At 43.4% G+C, this 13,465-nt stretch overlaps 1 protein-coding gene across 3 annotated transcripts in view; it reads right to left on the bottom strand.

Annotated features, from left to right (window-relative positions):
- The window catches only part of bnc2 (basonuclin zinc finger protein 2), a 216,919-nt gene that overhangs the window by 43,108 nt on the left and 160,346 nt on the right, over window positions 1-13,465 (bottom strand). For all 3 annotated transcript variants that reach the window (XM_054743680.2, XM_015965154.3, XM_054743681.2), the window contains 2 exons: window positions 7,693-7,795; window positions 5,921-6,156 (listed from right to left, as the gene is read on the bottom strand). In XM_054743680.2, coding sequence (XP_054599655.1) covers window positions 5,921-6,156; window positions 7,693-7,795 — 339 coding nt within the window. The remainder of the gene's footprint in view (window positions 1-5,920; window positions 6,157-7,692; window positions 7,796-13,465) is intronic.

Raw genomic sequence — 13,465 nt, 5'->3', positions numbered from 1 at the left:
AGAAGATTAAAACAGCCGAAATATACAAAGTCATCCAGACTGACATAAATTAGTTTCTAAAAATGAAAAAGGTAGTTAAAAGGAGTTTTTCTCAAGCTTCATATTTTAGTTATATTATTTTTGTCTCAATTTTTGGTCTCATTTTTTGAGCCTGTGAGGCCTTGTTGAAACTACGGCAGAATTCACACTGCCTTCCAAATCCAATATAAAGAGAATTATTTCTCAAATTCCTGCATACGATCTAACCTGCCCGTAACCTTGCTTCTGCAGCTTGAATTCATTTGAGGCTTGGGTTCAGGATTGGAGAGAGAGGGACGGAGGATTTGGCGTGCTTAGGACTTGTGTAAGGAGCTTTGCCAGCTGTTAGAGAAGTGACATTCAAGAGGGTCATGGTGTCTGCTAACATCTCATAAGTTCTGGTTGATAAAAAGGGTTAATAATGATTGCAACTGGGTATTAATGATAGCCATTAATGCATTTATCAAATCATGGGTTTCTAATAGTTGTGTTCTGATCTTCTCTGTGTGTATCCTTATTTCTAATCACATTGGTTCACCTCTATCTTAGAAAGAGGTAAAGGTTTAGAGAATAAAAAGGAAAAAGATTACCACAAAATCTCAGGAGAGGACAGCAATGTGTGTGTGTGTGTGTGTGTGTGTGTGTGTGTGTGTGTGTGTGTGTGTGTGTGTGTGTGTGTGTGTATGTGTGTGTGTGTGTGTGTGTGTGTGAGTGAGTGTGTCCATGGAGAGGGGGTGAGATTCACCTTGATTAAGTACACCGGCTGTCTTTGAAGTGTTTGGAGCCCAGCACGGCCAGCGCAGAGCCAACCGTAAGCCTTCCAGCAAAAATCGAGTCTGACCTCCCTACCAAATCATAACCATATGAACATAAGAATTTCCACCTCAGGAGAACGCTCTCTCTCCCCCCGTCCATCTCCCAGGGTGAGGCATTAAGTAGTGATAACAGAAAACAGGTTCTGAGAGAGGGAAGGTGATGGAGGGCGGAGAGGGAGGAAAGGAGGACAGAAGGAAAATAGGGGGTTACAAGTGTGCCGTACCGAGGAGATTGGAGGGGGGTGTCCAAAAATGCTGTAGCACAGAGTCTGACTACCTAAAATGGAAGTTTCTCAGACGAGGATCGAGACAAATGGCGACCTTCGCAACGGACAAAGTGATGAACAGTAAATGCAAGAAAATGAGAGCAGGAAAAAGAAAAAAAAGGATGACAAAAATTTTGAAACGTGACTCTAACTCAATAAATGCCCGTCTGAGTCGCCATAGAGGATGCCAGATTCCACCTTTACTGAGGCCATACCTGCAACTGGAAATGGTTTCCTGTCATCCACAAACACGCTTGTACTCTAATCCTGGCAATTACATCCAATGTTCTACACGTGTAAAACATGAGAAACAATAAAAAAGGAAACTAGCTGCAGCCCCTAAACTCCCCTAAAACCCCACCTTCCACCAGCAGGGCTGGGGCGCCAAAAAGCAGATAAATAAGGAATAAACAAAGACTTTCATTTGGTATTAACTGAAAACACATCCCCATGCAGGGCCATCTGCCACTCACAGCCCACGACGACGAGCTGTTGGGTGAGTGTGTGTGTGTGTGTGTGTGTGTGTGTGTGTGTCTTGAATAAGCATTCCTGCAACTGTGTGCGCAATTAGGGTTTCGGGCTGTTTGTGTGTGTACAGTATGTGCGTGTGTGGTTGCGTGGCGGCGGTGGGGGCTGTTAGCGGTTCCATCTGGGCCTCCTGGAAGCCGCGTGGAGTCGAAAAAACCAAATCTCATAAAAGAGAGGCAGCCCAATGTTCTACAAGGACAGAACATTACAGAGAATGTCGCTCAGGAAAAGTCTGGACTACAGCCCACATGTTGGCTTCCCACTCACCCCCCACCCCCACCTCACTCCAATAGACAAAATAGACGGTGTCGAGTGTGGGAGACAGAAGCTGAGACCAAGAGGCTCAGTTTGATCGCAATTCCATCTGTCTGAGTGGAGCAGAGAGACGTGAGCGGTGACAAGCTCGGGGGTCAGGCGGTATGAGAGGATCTGGTGCCTTTTGGCCGTGGGCCTGTGTGGAAAAATGGTCCCTGGCAGAGGAGAAAGATAGGGAGGGAGAAGAGGGTGAGGAGTGGTGAAGGTGAAGTACCACCAGAACAAAGGGAGAGGCAGTGAATGGACATGTTTTGGGTTCACGTATTATCTTGGATTGAACTTGAAGTCAGAGGAACATGAGAAAACCACACAACCCCCAGTCAGCTGTGTCAGGTTTTACAAATCAGTGTTTAAAGTTCAGATTACAGCATAACACATCTCCCTGTTCACCACCTTACATGCATGAGCAACTAGTTAGACTGTAGCTCCTTTACAACTGACTGTATCCTTATTTGTGCTGTTTTAACAGTGACCATGTTCTCTGGATCAGGAGTCTACAACCAGAACCATCACGGCTGCATTGGTTTTCTCCAAAGCTGCAAAATGCACCTAAAGCCTCAAATTCATCAAGTGTTTTAGTTAAAAAACAATATTTCAGTATCTTGTAAAATTAATGAATTATGCATAAATTAGTGACACTAATTGAAAAACAGGAAAAACTTTCTTTTCATTTATACCCTCTAGAAAAGTAGTTCCACTTAAAAACACTAAAGCGTGGTAAAAAGGATCACAGTGAGAAGAACGTGTTTTCAGCTGGTTATTTAATTGAGACTAATTAGTTTTTTGGATTATTTTTTCTTAGAAAAACAGATTGTTCCTTCAACCTTTGTTAAATAAGTTTAATCAAAGGTGAATTATCAATAAAACTCATTTTTTAATGTGATTACAGCACTGTGCTGTATCTCACAACTGCACCTTCCTTAAATATTGTTGTGGATTTTCAGAATAAAACCTTGAGCTGGCTGGAAAATGGATAAAAAAAAGTTACAAACTGTTAGAGAAAAACTGTTCTGTTCTCTGTCACAGCGATTTAAATTATATATATATGCAAAAACATGGACATTAACAAGTTAGATTGTACTTGTGTGTGTGTGTTTATATATATATATATATATATATATATATATATATATTTATATATTCAAATATATAAATTAGAATTAGAAGAGCTATTAAATTGAAATTTAAAGGTGAAACTGGAAAAATGAGAATAAGATGCAAAAGTCCATTAATTTCAGTAATTTGTGTTAGACTGAGAGACCAACTAAAGGCTCAGCAACCATTTGCAGGTTTTTTGGATTCATTAGCTGATTAGAGTTTGACACGTTGAGTCTAGAATATTGAAACTTTCGCAATGTTCTAATGATCTGAGATTCTGATTGTAGGGTTTTCATAAGCTGTAAGCCATAATCATCACAATTATAACAAATAATGGCTGAAATTTCTGGCTTAGCATCTAATGAGTCTATCACTTTCACTTTTTAATTTGTTCTGTGACTGAGCCTTTAACATAAAAATCTAGCTGCTTTGTGATCACAGCAACGTAAGTGTGAGTAGAAATGTCCTCGGCTGATGTTGACGTGAATGAGCAACACTTCTTTTACATCAGTGTGTGCTGAAAGTGCGGCACGTAGGAGTTTGGCTCACTCACGCACGGCGTGTACCGAGAGACGCTCACCGTGCAGAGCTCAGGTCAGTTTGATCTGGGCCATCCAGCACACAAACACGTAGCTTCTCTTCATGATTTCCACCTGAGTGACGTCAATGAGTTATGGATTTGTAGGCTATAAGAAAGGTATTGTTGCATCAGCTTTGAGGTGGCTCACTTAAAAAAGCTAAAAGGAACCCGAAAACGAGTTTTTAGCTAAACGCTCGTGTCTTTTGGAGACGTTTTAGTACGCTAACGAATGTAATCAGTTTCCTTTTTTCCTTTGCTACAAAAATAAGCAAAGACAAAACCTAAAAAATGAAAAATAAAATGCATAATCACAGCACGCCTATTAGAGTCCTAATGTCTAATGAACAAGAAGCTTCATCCACACATAGTTCAGGAAGAGTAGAGGATCTGATTTTGCTGTTTACCTGACATAAAGCAACAATAACCACTTTACTCTGGTGGTCTGATCAGGTTTAGTTTAAAACCAGCATTTAAACGCTGGACTGCTACTTTATCACCAGGAATGTCCCTTGACATCGGTATTAAAAAGACAACTTATTATCCATCATCTGCAGAGCTTTGCTCCTTGTTTTATTTCTCATTTACCGGGGCCTAGCGGTGAGGAACACACGCCCTGACACGGAGCGTTGCTCGGGGGCTTCAGGAAGATGATTAAATTTCATAGCTGCTCACGAGCTAATAGGGCCGTACGACTGCTCACTGTCCTTAAGTGACTGGCTGCTTCTCCGCAGCCGTGACCCCTTTGAAGCCCGTCTGAGATCTGGAGGATTTAGACGGTAGCGTGACACGGGGCTGAGCAGTTGAGCAACGCTGCTCCCGCCCGCCGACGATTAGAAGCAGCTGATAAAAACACAGAAGCTTCTGGAAACATGGCTGAAGATGTTTTCTAGTGCTGATTTTACGTTTTTCTTTTTAATTGTTTGACATTGGTCAATCGTTTGGGCAAGCATATTTTAGTTCCTTTATCATAATGACGGATGCACCAAACCTCAGGTTATTTTCTCTTTAAACAATTAGAATGTTTGCCTAAAATGGTAATAATATAAAAATAAAATGCTTTTACAGCAACAAGTAAAGACAACCGGCACAGATGTGTTACTCGGTGTGAAGATGAAAGATTTAATTCACAAATAAATAATGATTAGATTAGTCAAAGTCACACAGTACAAAAGGGCGGCGTGCATTAAAACTGTTTTCACACTAACTTATTTAACTGAACTTATATATGGATAGAGAAGTTAGATTTATTTGCATTTTCCTAATTAAAAATGCAGTTTATTCATTGAAAATGTTTAAAAGCAATTTGATTAAATAAGTGAATTAGATTAATAGATCATTCAGGTCGATGGAAATGCAATTAGGACAAAATTATACAGGATTAAACTACAGATTTGAAAGTTATTGTTCTATTCTATTCTATTCTATTCTATTCTATTCTATTCTATTCTATTCTATTCTATTCTATACCGAGACATGTTTCCAACAGAAGCAGTTTCCATCCACAGACCAGGCTCTATCCACCATGCTGTTCCACTTACTCTGTTGGAAAACTAAACCATATATGAACGCTGATAAGCATATGTGCACAAAGACACACACACACATACACACACACACACACACACACACACACACACACACACACACACACACACACACACACACACACACACACACACACACACACACACACACACACACACACACACACACACACACACACACACACACACACACACAGAGGCCTAACCACATGCATGTGTTCAGTCCCTCTTAACTAATTCATTCAGGAACACTTGGGTTTGGGGTTCAACACCAGGAACCGTTGTACTGCTGATTGAGAAACGTGTCTGACTGCAATTATCTGGGAGGGACAAATGGAAGGAGGTAGGATAGTGGTTACAGTGGTTTATAGTTTGCCGGCGCAACATTTTTCCTCACTTTTTGTTTTTTCTTTCCTATTTCAAACATGGGGGGGGCACAGTACTGTTGACAGGCCAGGCAAAGAGGGGCAAACCGAAGTAAAAGTAACAGAAGGAAAATGTGAGGAAAGTGGACGGACAATGGGACTGAAGTGGCCTAGATTGTCACTGCTGTGCTTTACAATCAATACAGCTCAAACTAGCTGAGCTGTGATGTGGGAGAAATCGGTAGGTAATCTTAGTGAGAGAGAGCTGGTAGTGATCACTGGTGTGGGACTTAATCCCCACTTTTAAAAATGATGGAAAATTGTCGCCGAAGCCTGAGCAGGATGGAGAGAGTCGGTAAGGAGCAACGATCTTTGGCGTGCCGTCACTGACCTGCAGGATGTAGCCCCTGACGTAGTCTCGGAGGGTCCAGCCCAGGCCGTGCAGGATATGCAGCACCTCTTCCTGTTTGAGCACGGAGAAGAGGCGGTCCAGGAGGATCTTGAGCCTGACGGGAACCGCCTGGGTGCCGTACAGCATCAAGCTGCTGATGTCGAACACGACATTGGACTGAACGATCTCCACCTGGGTCGGGTGGTAGAGGTGCTGGGTGCTGAGCTTGTCCAGAGCTGTGTGAGAGGAGACAGAAAACATAATGCACATTAAATCCACGATCAGATTTCTCTCTAATATCATATCTGCTCTTGCAGACCGCTGCACAGTCAGCACAGCCGGATAGCCACACATCCGAGACAATGGCATTGATGTGATTATCTGCCATTCTTTCCATTTAACGTAATATCTGCTGCTCTTGCTTCTTTGGACTTTTTTGCTTCCTTCCACCTTGAAACCAGTTAACTTTTGACAGATTTTTACTCACATGTGTGGATACTCCAGTGGTTTTAAGAAGAGCCCAACGTGGGAAGGACACTGCAGCTTTTAGACACATGCGGTACATCAGGCTCACAGGCTGTTTTATTCTCTGCTGGGCAAGCAGTCAGTGTGCCTCCCTTTCAAAGCTACTCACGTTTATCTCTAAAACCATTTATTTATCCTCCTTCGAAAGAACTAGGCACACAGATCACCAAATCACACTTTCTCAGTCTAAAGGTATACCTCAAAGTCAGACTTTTTAGAAAAAATATTGTTTGGATGACTTGTTTTGGGATAGAAACTTTGGTTTAGGGTGTGCATCTAACGTATAAAGACTAAAGGAATCTTAGAAAGTAGAGATCAGGTGGTTCCTTCTCTGCCGGGAGTTACTCTTACTTACCACGTCTCTTTTCCTGACGATCTGTGCGACACCTGTTGACACTCCTTTTTAGTCTCAGTCCCTCTTTCTTTCCTGCCTCCCTACATTCCACAACCTCCCTCCTCTTCCTCCCCCTCTCTCCTGGCCTGTCTGGGTGACACCTGGTTGGGTCTCTCTCTGATCCTGGGACGGCCGGTTTTTTTTCCTTCCCTACTGATGAGAGCTTTGCCTGACAACGCGGTGCAGCCAGACACGAACATAATAAAATATGAAGAACTACTTGTCAGAGTCCCTGCCAATGCCGACATGAAATGAAAAGTGGGAGAGCGAGGAGATGTGAGCCTGACAGTTCAGAGGGAGAGATTAAAAAATAGTCAACGGGGTCCTGCGCGATTCGCTGGAGGGCCCGTGGCCCACTCCGGTGCAGACGCGAGCCAAACAGGTGTTTTCCTTTATCCTTTTTCTCTTTGTTCTCTCTCTCTCTCTCTCTCTCTCTCTCTCTCTCTCTCTCTCTCTCTCTCTCTCTCTCTCTCTCTCTCTCTCTCTCTCTCTCTCTCTCATTAAAACCTCACAAGGTGTGGTCTTTGGGTTTTCTATCACTCTTATAAATGTGTTTTCCCTGTTTTCACAAAAGCATAAAAAGGAAACAAAAAAGTTGCAAAGTTCCTTCAAAGATAATAAAACTTTTATTACACTTAATCAATTTAACCACAGAGGGGAAAAATACATTTGCATGATGAGATAGCATGCTTCTGGCTTCTATGATAATTTTTCATACAGAGCATTTTATGCATATGTAGGTCAGGACCTTTTTCTTTCTTCTGCAGCAAAAACAAGCAGCTTGAATCAGCTTTGGTTCAGAAACGTTGGTACTATTCTCACACACAGCTATTGTATGAACTTGTTCTCTTACCGTGAGCCACCCAGCCGTGTTTGCACTGGTCACATGTTCGAAGGTGGATCTTTCCAGGCTGGAAACACTCACACGTGCAGTTCACCAGTGTGCAGCGAATGGCCTGAAACAGATACAGCCACACAGAAATCACCGTTAAAACCTGCTCAGTCAGTCTCAAGGGTAAGGAGCGCAAAGGAGAAGCAGAGGAATAGAAATAAAATACCTTCAATGTAACAGAAAACACCAGGTTTACATCTTATTCTACTAATGTTCCTGTTCATTTTCACGTGTAATATCCACCAACACAGGCCTGTAACTTGCTTTGACTGAGGGTCCGCTACTCAACACGAGGGCTGCACTTTGTCTGACCTCGGAAAGCTTTTAGTAGTGAGAGGTTAAGTGACCAGACACGACGCGGGGCGAATCGGTACCGCACGTATACGCTGCCTGTTGAGGGTTAGGCTGTGGAGATGCATCGTTAAGCGTAATCTACAGGAGTTTACTTTAAAAAAATATGTTACCTGCGCTAAAGATCTGGAAAACAAAAAGATCTTTGGTAGCACAGGGAAGGTGTTGCAGATCCTGCACTACTGGAGCAGCAGCTGCAAGCTGTAAAGTCTAAGTTTGGAGGTGGAAGAGTGAGAAGAATGGTTAGAAAGTGAAGAGTTAGAAAAAATATGAATGTTACGTCTGATTTGTAAATTATGAAAATAGATTTATAAAATAAAATGATTTACATTTTCAATCTGCAGCTAAATATGAGAATGTTTCTTTCCTGACATGATGGAAAAATTAGGATATCTTTTTTTTTCTTCAGAAAAGTAAAAATAATCTAAATATGATGAGCCAGTTGGATTATCTGAGGCCTCCTTGCGTCTACTACTAAAGCTTCACTTATCGGCTCATAACATTTCATGAATTTATGGTCTGAAGAGAATATTATCTCTGCTTCTCTCTGTTTCCCCTACAAAGCACTGGTGTGACAGTTATGTGGCACAGACAGAGGGGTCATAGGTCGGAGTCCATGTCTGCAGCAGCATCCTGTATTTCCCAACATCAGACACAATCAGCGTTTCCCCAGAACCAGATCAGCCCTGTGTCACCAAACTAAGATCAATGCAGCAAGCAGAGAATGCTTCTGCTCTTTGCTGCGTGTGCACAAACTCAGGTGCACGTTCAGGTGTTTACCTACAACATTCACCTGGTCTCTGGATTTAACCTCCATCCATGTAACTCAACCAATAAAACACATAATCTACTGAAAGACCTTACAATCCACCAGAATCCCCACCTTGCCTTCCCTGTGATGTTGCTAACCAGATTAGTTACTGGAGGTATCAAAGTGAACATGAGCTAATCCAAGATTAAAGACAAAATTACACCACTTCTAAACTGTGTCACCTCACAGTCTGACACCAAACGAGACACTGAGGCAGAGATTATTTGAATTTACACCATTTTTAAGCTCTCCAGGTGCGGCTGCAGCAATCCTCTCAACGTGCAAGGATTACACGGCGTGTGTCAGATAGAGCGCACGGCGACGTGCACTGAGCTGTAATCCAGGACCGCGTACTAGACATGAGTTTGGCAGTCCTTACCTCAAACATGGACTAAAGGTGCACCAATGGGTAAAAAATGTCAGATTTGACTATAAGGCTAAGAAAGGCCTCCGTTCTGAAGAGAACTCAAAGATCAGTCAGAAACATGAAACCAAGGTGTTTTTCCCCCGGGGAGTTCATCTATATCTGGGTTTTTCTCAAAGGGATGATTTGTACCGTCATTGAATTAACACAAAGAAGAGATTAATGAATGAGACTTGGTCAAATTTATGTATCTTTAAAAGTGTTTTTTTTTATTGCATATAAATACCCACCTGACGAGGAAGGAAACACTTTTTCTACAACCTAAATCATGAAAACATCAACTAAGACAAACCCAGAAAATGAATAGATATAATTGACCCATTCAGATGTAAAAGGCATGCTTTTGGTAGAGCATGCAGGAAATAAGGAACAATAACAGATCATATGCACTAAAAATCATTTATCCATCTTTTAAATTTCCGTTACAATTTTTATCTTCATTCCACAAGTTTGTATTTTTCGTTCTTCTTCCAGAACTGCATTTTAAACTACATGTAATGGATTTAGCACTGTGATGACACACTCCACAGGCCTTTTGAATTACGTCTCTGTGCAGCAGCCCAACTTAGAAATTGGAAATAAACAAATGGAAATGTCAAAAGCACGTCTGCTGTTTACGAGCCGGGCCCTGACAGCTGACGAGATAGTTAAGGGGCATCTAATACGGCAATTAGAGCATGCCACTGTCTGCAGGGCTGCTGCTGTGACAAGGCGCCCTCTAATCACTGACTTATTGTGCCGACTAGCAGCACCTCTCATATCTGGCCCATTAAGCAGACAGCAGCATTAAGAAGCATTAAAGGAGCAACAACCCCCCCCCCCCCCCCCCCCAAACTGAAAATGCAGTGATGGGAAAACAGGAGAAGGGAACAAGCTGTGCTTGTTTTTGTTTTTTTTTTTCTTTTTAGGGTTAATTTGTGCATCGCTGCATGTTCGGTTAGAAAAGTGTCAGAGGTACGGGTGAATGTGACAGGATCAGAGTTGATCACATGAGATAAAAGATTCCAAACTGAACGGAGCCTGATGGGTGCATCAAAGATGGCCGTCAGAACAGCTAGAAAAGATGCGAGGGGAGGAGACGAGACAAAGAAAATCTCTGAGATCCTTCAAACTGTGATGGATCTGGGTTGGCCCTGGTTTAGCCCGTTTGTCTGGTCCTGGACCAGTGAGGGACGAGCTGGAATCCAGAACCCATCGCTACACGTGTACATATTTGTCACAGCAGGCTGTGGGAGGACAGCGGTCCAGATACTCAACGTTAGTCACAGTTAGAGTCTCGCCAGCGTTTCCTGTTTGGCTCAGAGCTAAAGAGCATGATGTTAAGGAAAAGGACAGAAACTGTGTGTGTGTGTGTGTGTGTGTGTGTGTGTGTGTGTGTGTGTGTGTGTGTGTGTGTGTGTGTGTGTGTGTGTGTGTGTGTGTGTGTGTGTGAATAACTAACAAACTGTGTGAGAAGTACATCCCACAGCGATTAGACCCAGACAACAGCCAACCCTCACTAACAGCTGGTGTGTCACCGCTACAGTCAACAACCCGACCAGGCTGCTCTCTGTCCTTATCTGGTTCAAGTTTGTGTCTCACGGCTGGCTTTTGTTTAGCTCCAGGCTTGATGTTTCGTGGATGTTTCCCTTGCCTCACGGTCCCTGTCCCAGCCCAGTTGTATAAACAGTGACAGTCAGCGTCGGCCTGGAGAGGACTCTCAATTAAAACACTGTTAGTGGCACAAATGCACTGAACAGCTCCAGGAGGGGAGGAGCGGCATGAAGAGCGGTGTCTTGCAGCTATTTGGCTGTGTGGCATTAACATGCAACTCTAAACCGAGCAACATGTGTAAAGGTTAACAACAACATTCACTTGGCTTCTACAAGCACCATGAAACAATAGAAGTCACGGCGATCCTAAACTAATATCCTGTACAACTCTATTACTGCCCTGTCTTCATTCAAAGCTGACTCTGTAACCAAACGCCACTAAAAACATTTCTAAAATACCAGTCGCCCTGCCGGTCTCAGTCCCTCTGAATCCTCTCTGCGCCGCTCACAGACCGAAGCCAACCCAGACAGCTGCTGGATTCTGGGTGTGTGTTGTTCCTCCTACTTTAATTGAAACCTTTACCATGTTCAACACACAGCCACAGACCACATTTCTTGTTTGGTGAGTTAAGCAAAAGCCGAGGTTTAAATGAAAACCCTGTGTGCGCGTGCGCGGAGCCGCGTGCTCGCACGGCACCGGCTTCGGATTTAAATTTGTCTCTGCTTAGGGTCATTGTAAAACACTGGGTGTATCTTGTCCTCTCGTCCACCCACAAGATCTTATCTCATCCATGAGTTAGCTGCTGAGACGCTGTCAATTTCCTGCCAGAAATCTGCGCCCAACGTGTGGAGGGAAGGAGGCGCGGCGGCTCTGCGTGTCATAAAAGCAGGCCCCGAGTCCATCCGACAGATCGGAGGCTTCTCGATGTCCATATTGGAAACAGGTGACAAATAAAACATGCCAAATATGAAACAAAAAGAAAAGCCTTTGTAGTTTTACACAGCATGCCACAAAAAGATAAAAAATAAAACAACAGGGCAGCAAATGCCTCATGCCAGTGCTAATCTCTACTCGTTTGATTTTGTCCATGAGGTCTGACTTAAAACAGCTTTGATGACGTGGGACAAAACAATGTTTAATGGCACATGTTACATTTTATATGTCGCTCTGCTGGATAAAGGAAAACTGTAGTAGACAGAATAAATGGTGTTTTGTCAGTGGGATTCCCACAGGATCCGGCCCATCCTCCTTGTCAGTTCTTGTTTGAAGTACCTGAGCCAGAGGTCCCTGTCCTCTGTGCAGCTGTGTGTCTGGGCTCTGACACAGGGCAGAGCGACCCCAGCTATGCTAATGGGAACCAAATGGGGCATGAGCCCCCGGTGGATAACAGAAGGAGAAGAGAAGCATGTGTTTTCATGTATTCATGTGAAGACCTGGGACCCCACTCTTTCTGATTTTCCTTTTTTCTTCTTTTCCAACACGCGGAAGCCTCTGCTGTTTGCAAACATCCCCCAATAACACTTTTCACCGCTGACAGATACTGAAAGTTACTCTCAGTCAGCTGATGCCTCTCTAATTTATCAAGTCCTTTTCAAACGCACTGCTCTTTGGGCCCAGAAGGGGAAACTAGTGGACGATCAGAAGTGTCTAAGAGTTTTTGTTGTGTGAAATCTTCATCACGAGTTTCAGATGTTTGGCGGCACTCCTCGGTCCTGCCACGTGTTGCTTTCACCTGTTTTAAGTGAAAAGAAATTTCTTGCTGTGTCAACAACAGAAAAGACGGAGGGGGGAAAAAAGAAAGTTTGAGACCATCTTTCAAACAACCAGAGGGGGTAAGGCTTAATCGTCTTCAGATCAGCGCTGGAGACAAAACCGTTTGAACGAGCGGCTGTTTTCCACATTTCTCTGGAGCTCTTCTGCAGGTGATGGAGTTACTACACAGTTGTCCTCGATGAAAATCATTTGTTTGAACTCTAAACATTCAGAATCGGGCAGTCTAAACAATCGAGCTGTGAGTGAGGAAATCTGTCATCTGCTGCCGTTCTGACCAGAGCTCTGGATTACACACACGCACACACGCACGCACGCACACACGTGTGATTACTTCAGCTTTTGTCGAATCGAATAAAACTTTTTTTGCCTTCAGCATTCCTCCTCTGAACCGACACAATCACAGAAGAGCAGATCAGTGCAGGATGAGCACCTCCCTAATAGTGATCGGCCTGACTCACTTGCATGATAAGTGTCTGCGCATTCTGGACAGTCATGCTTGTTTATGGAGTGGACGAATAAAAGGACACAGCTGGATTTGATATTGTGAAACTGGGAGAAAGAGGAAGCACAGTGCATGCAGTATGAGATCAGAAAAATAAAGTAAAAACCTGTGATCTGACCGTTTTAACAAACCCTCAGATTGAGTGCGAGCAACACAATAGGCCCGATGCACCATGCTGCCAACGCCGACTAAGCTGTGAGTTAAAAAAAAGGGAGCAGTAGTTCCTACTGTAGGTGTGGTAGACACTAGAGCCACCCCATCCCCACAGCCCAGGCCCCTGGCGTTACTCCACTCTCCTCAAAGCATTTCCCCAGTCAGAGATCAAAGCACACGCCCAGTG

This window comes from Nothobranchius furzeri, chromosome 4 (genome assembly GCF_043380555.1).
Source record: "Nothobranchius furzeri strain GRZ-AD chromosome 4, NfurGRZ-RIMD1, whole genome shotgun sequence".
NCBI lineage: Eukaryota > Metazoa > Chordata > Actinopteri > Cyprinodontiformes > Nothobranchiidae > Nothobranchius > Nothobranchius furzeri.
The sequence above is the reverse complement of the archived record's forward strand: the minus strand, read 5'-3'. Positions and strand labels throughout refer to the sequence as shown.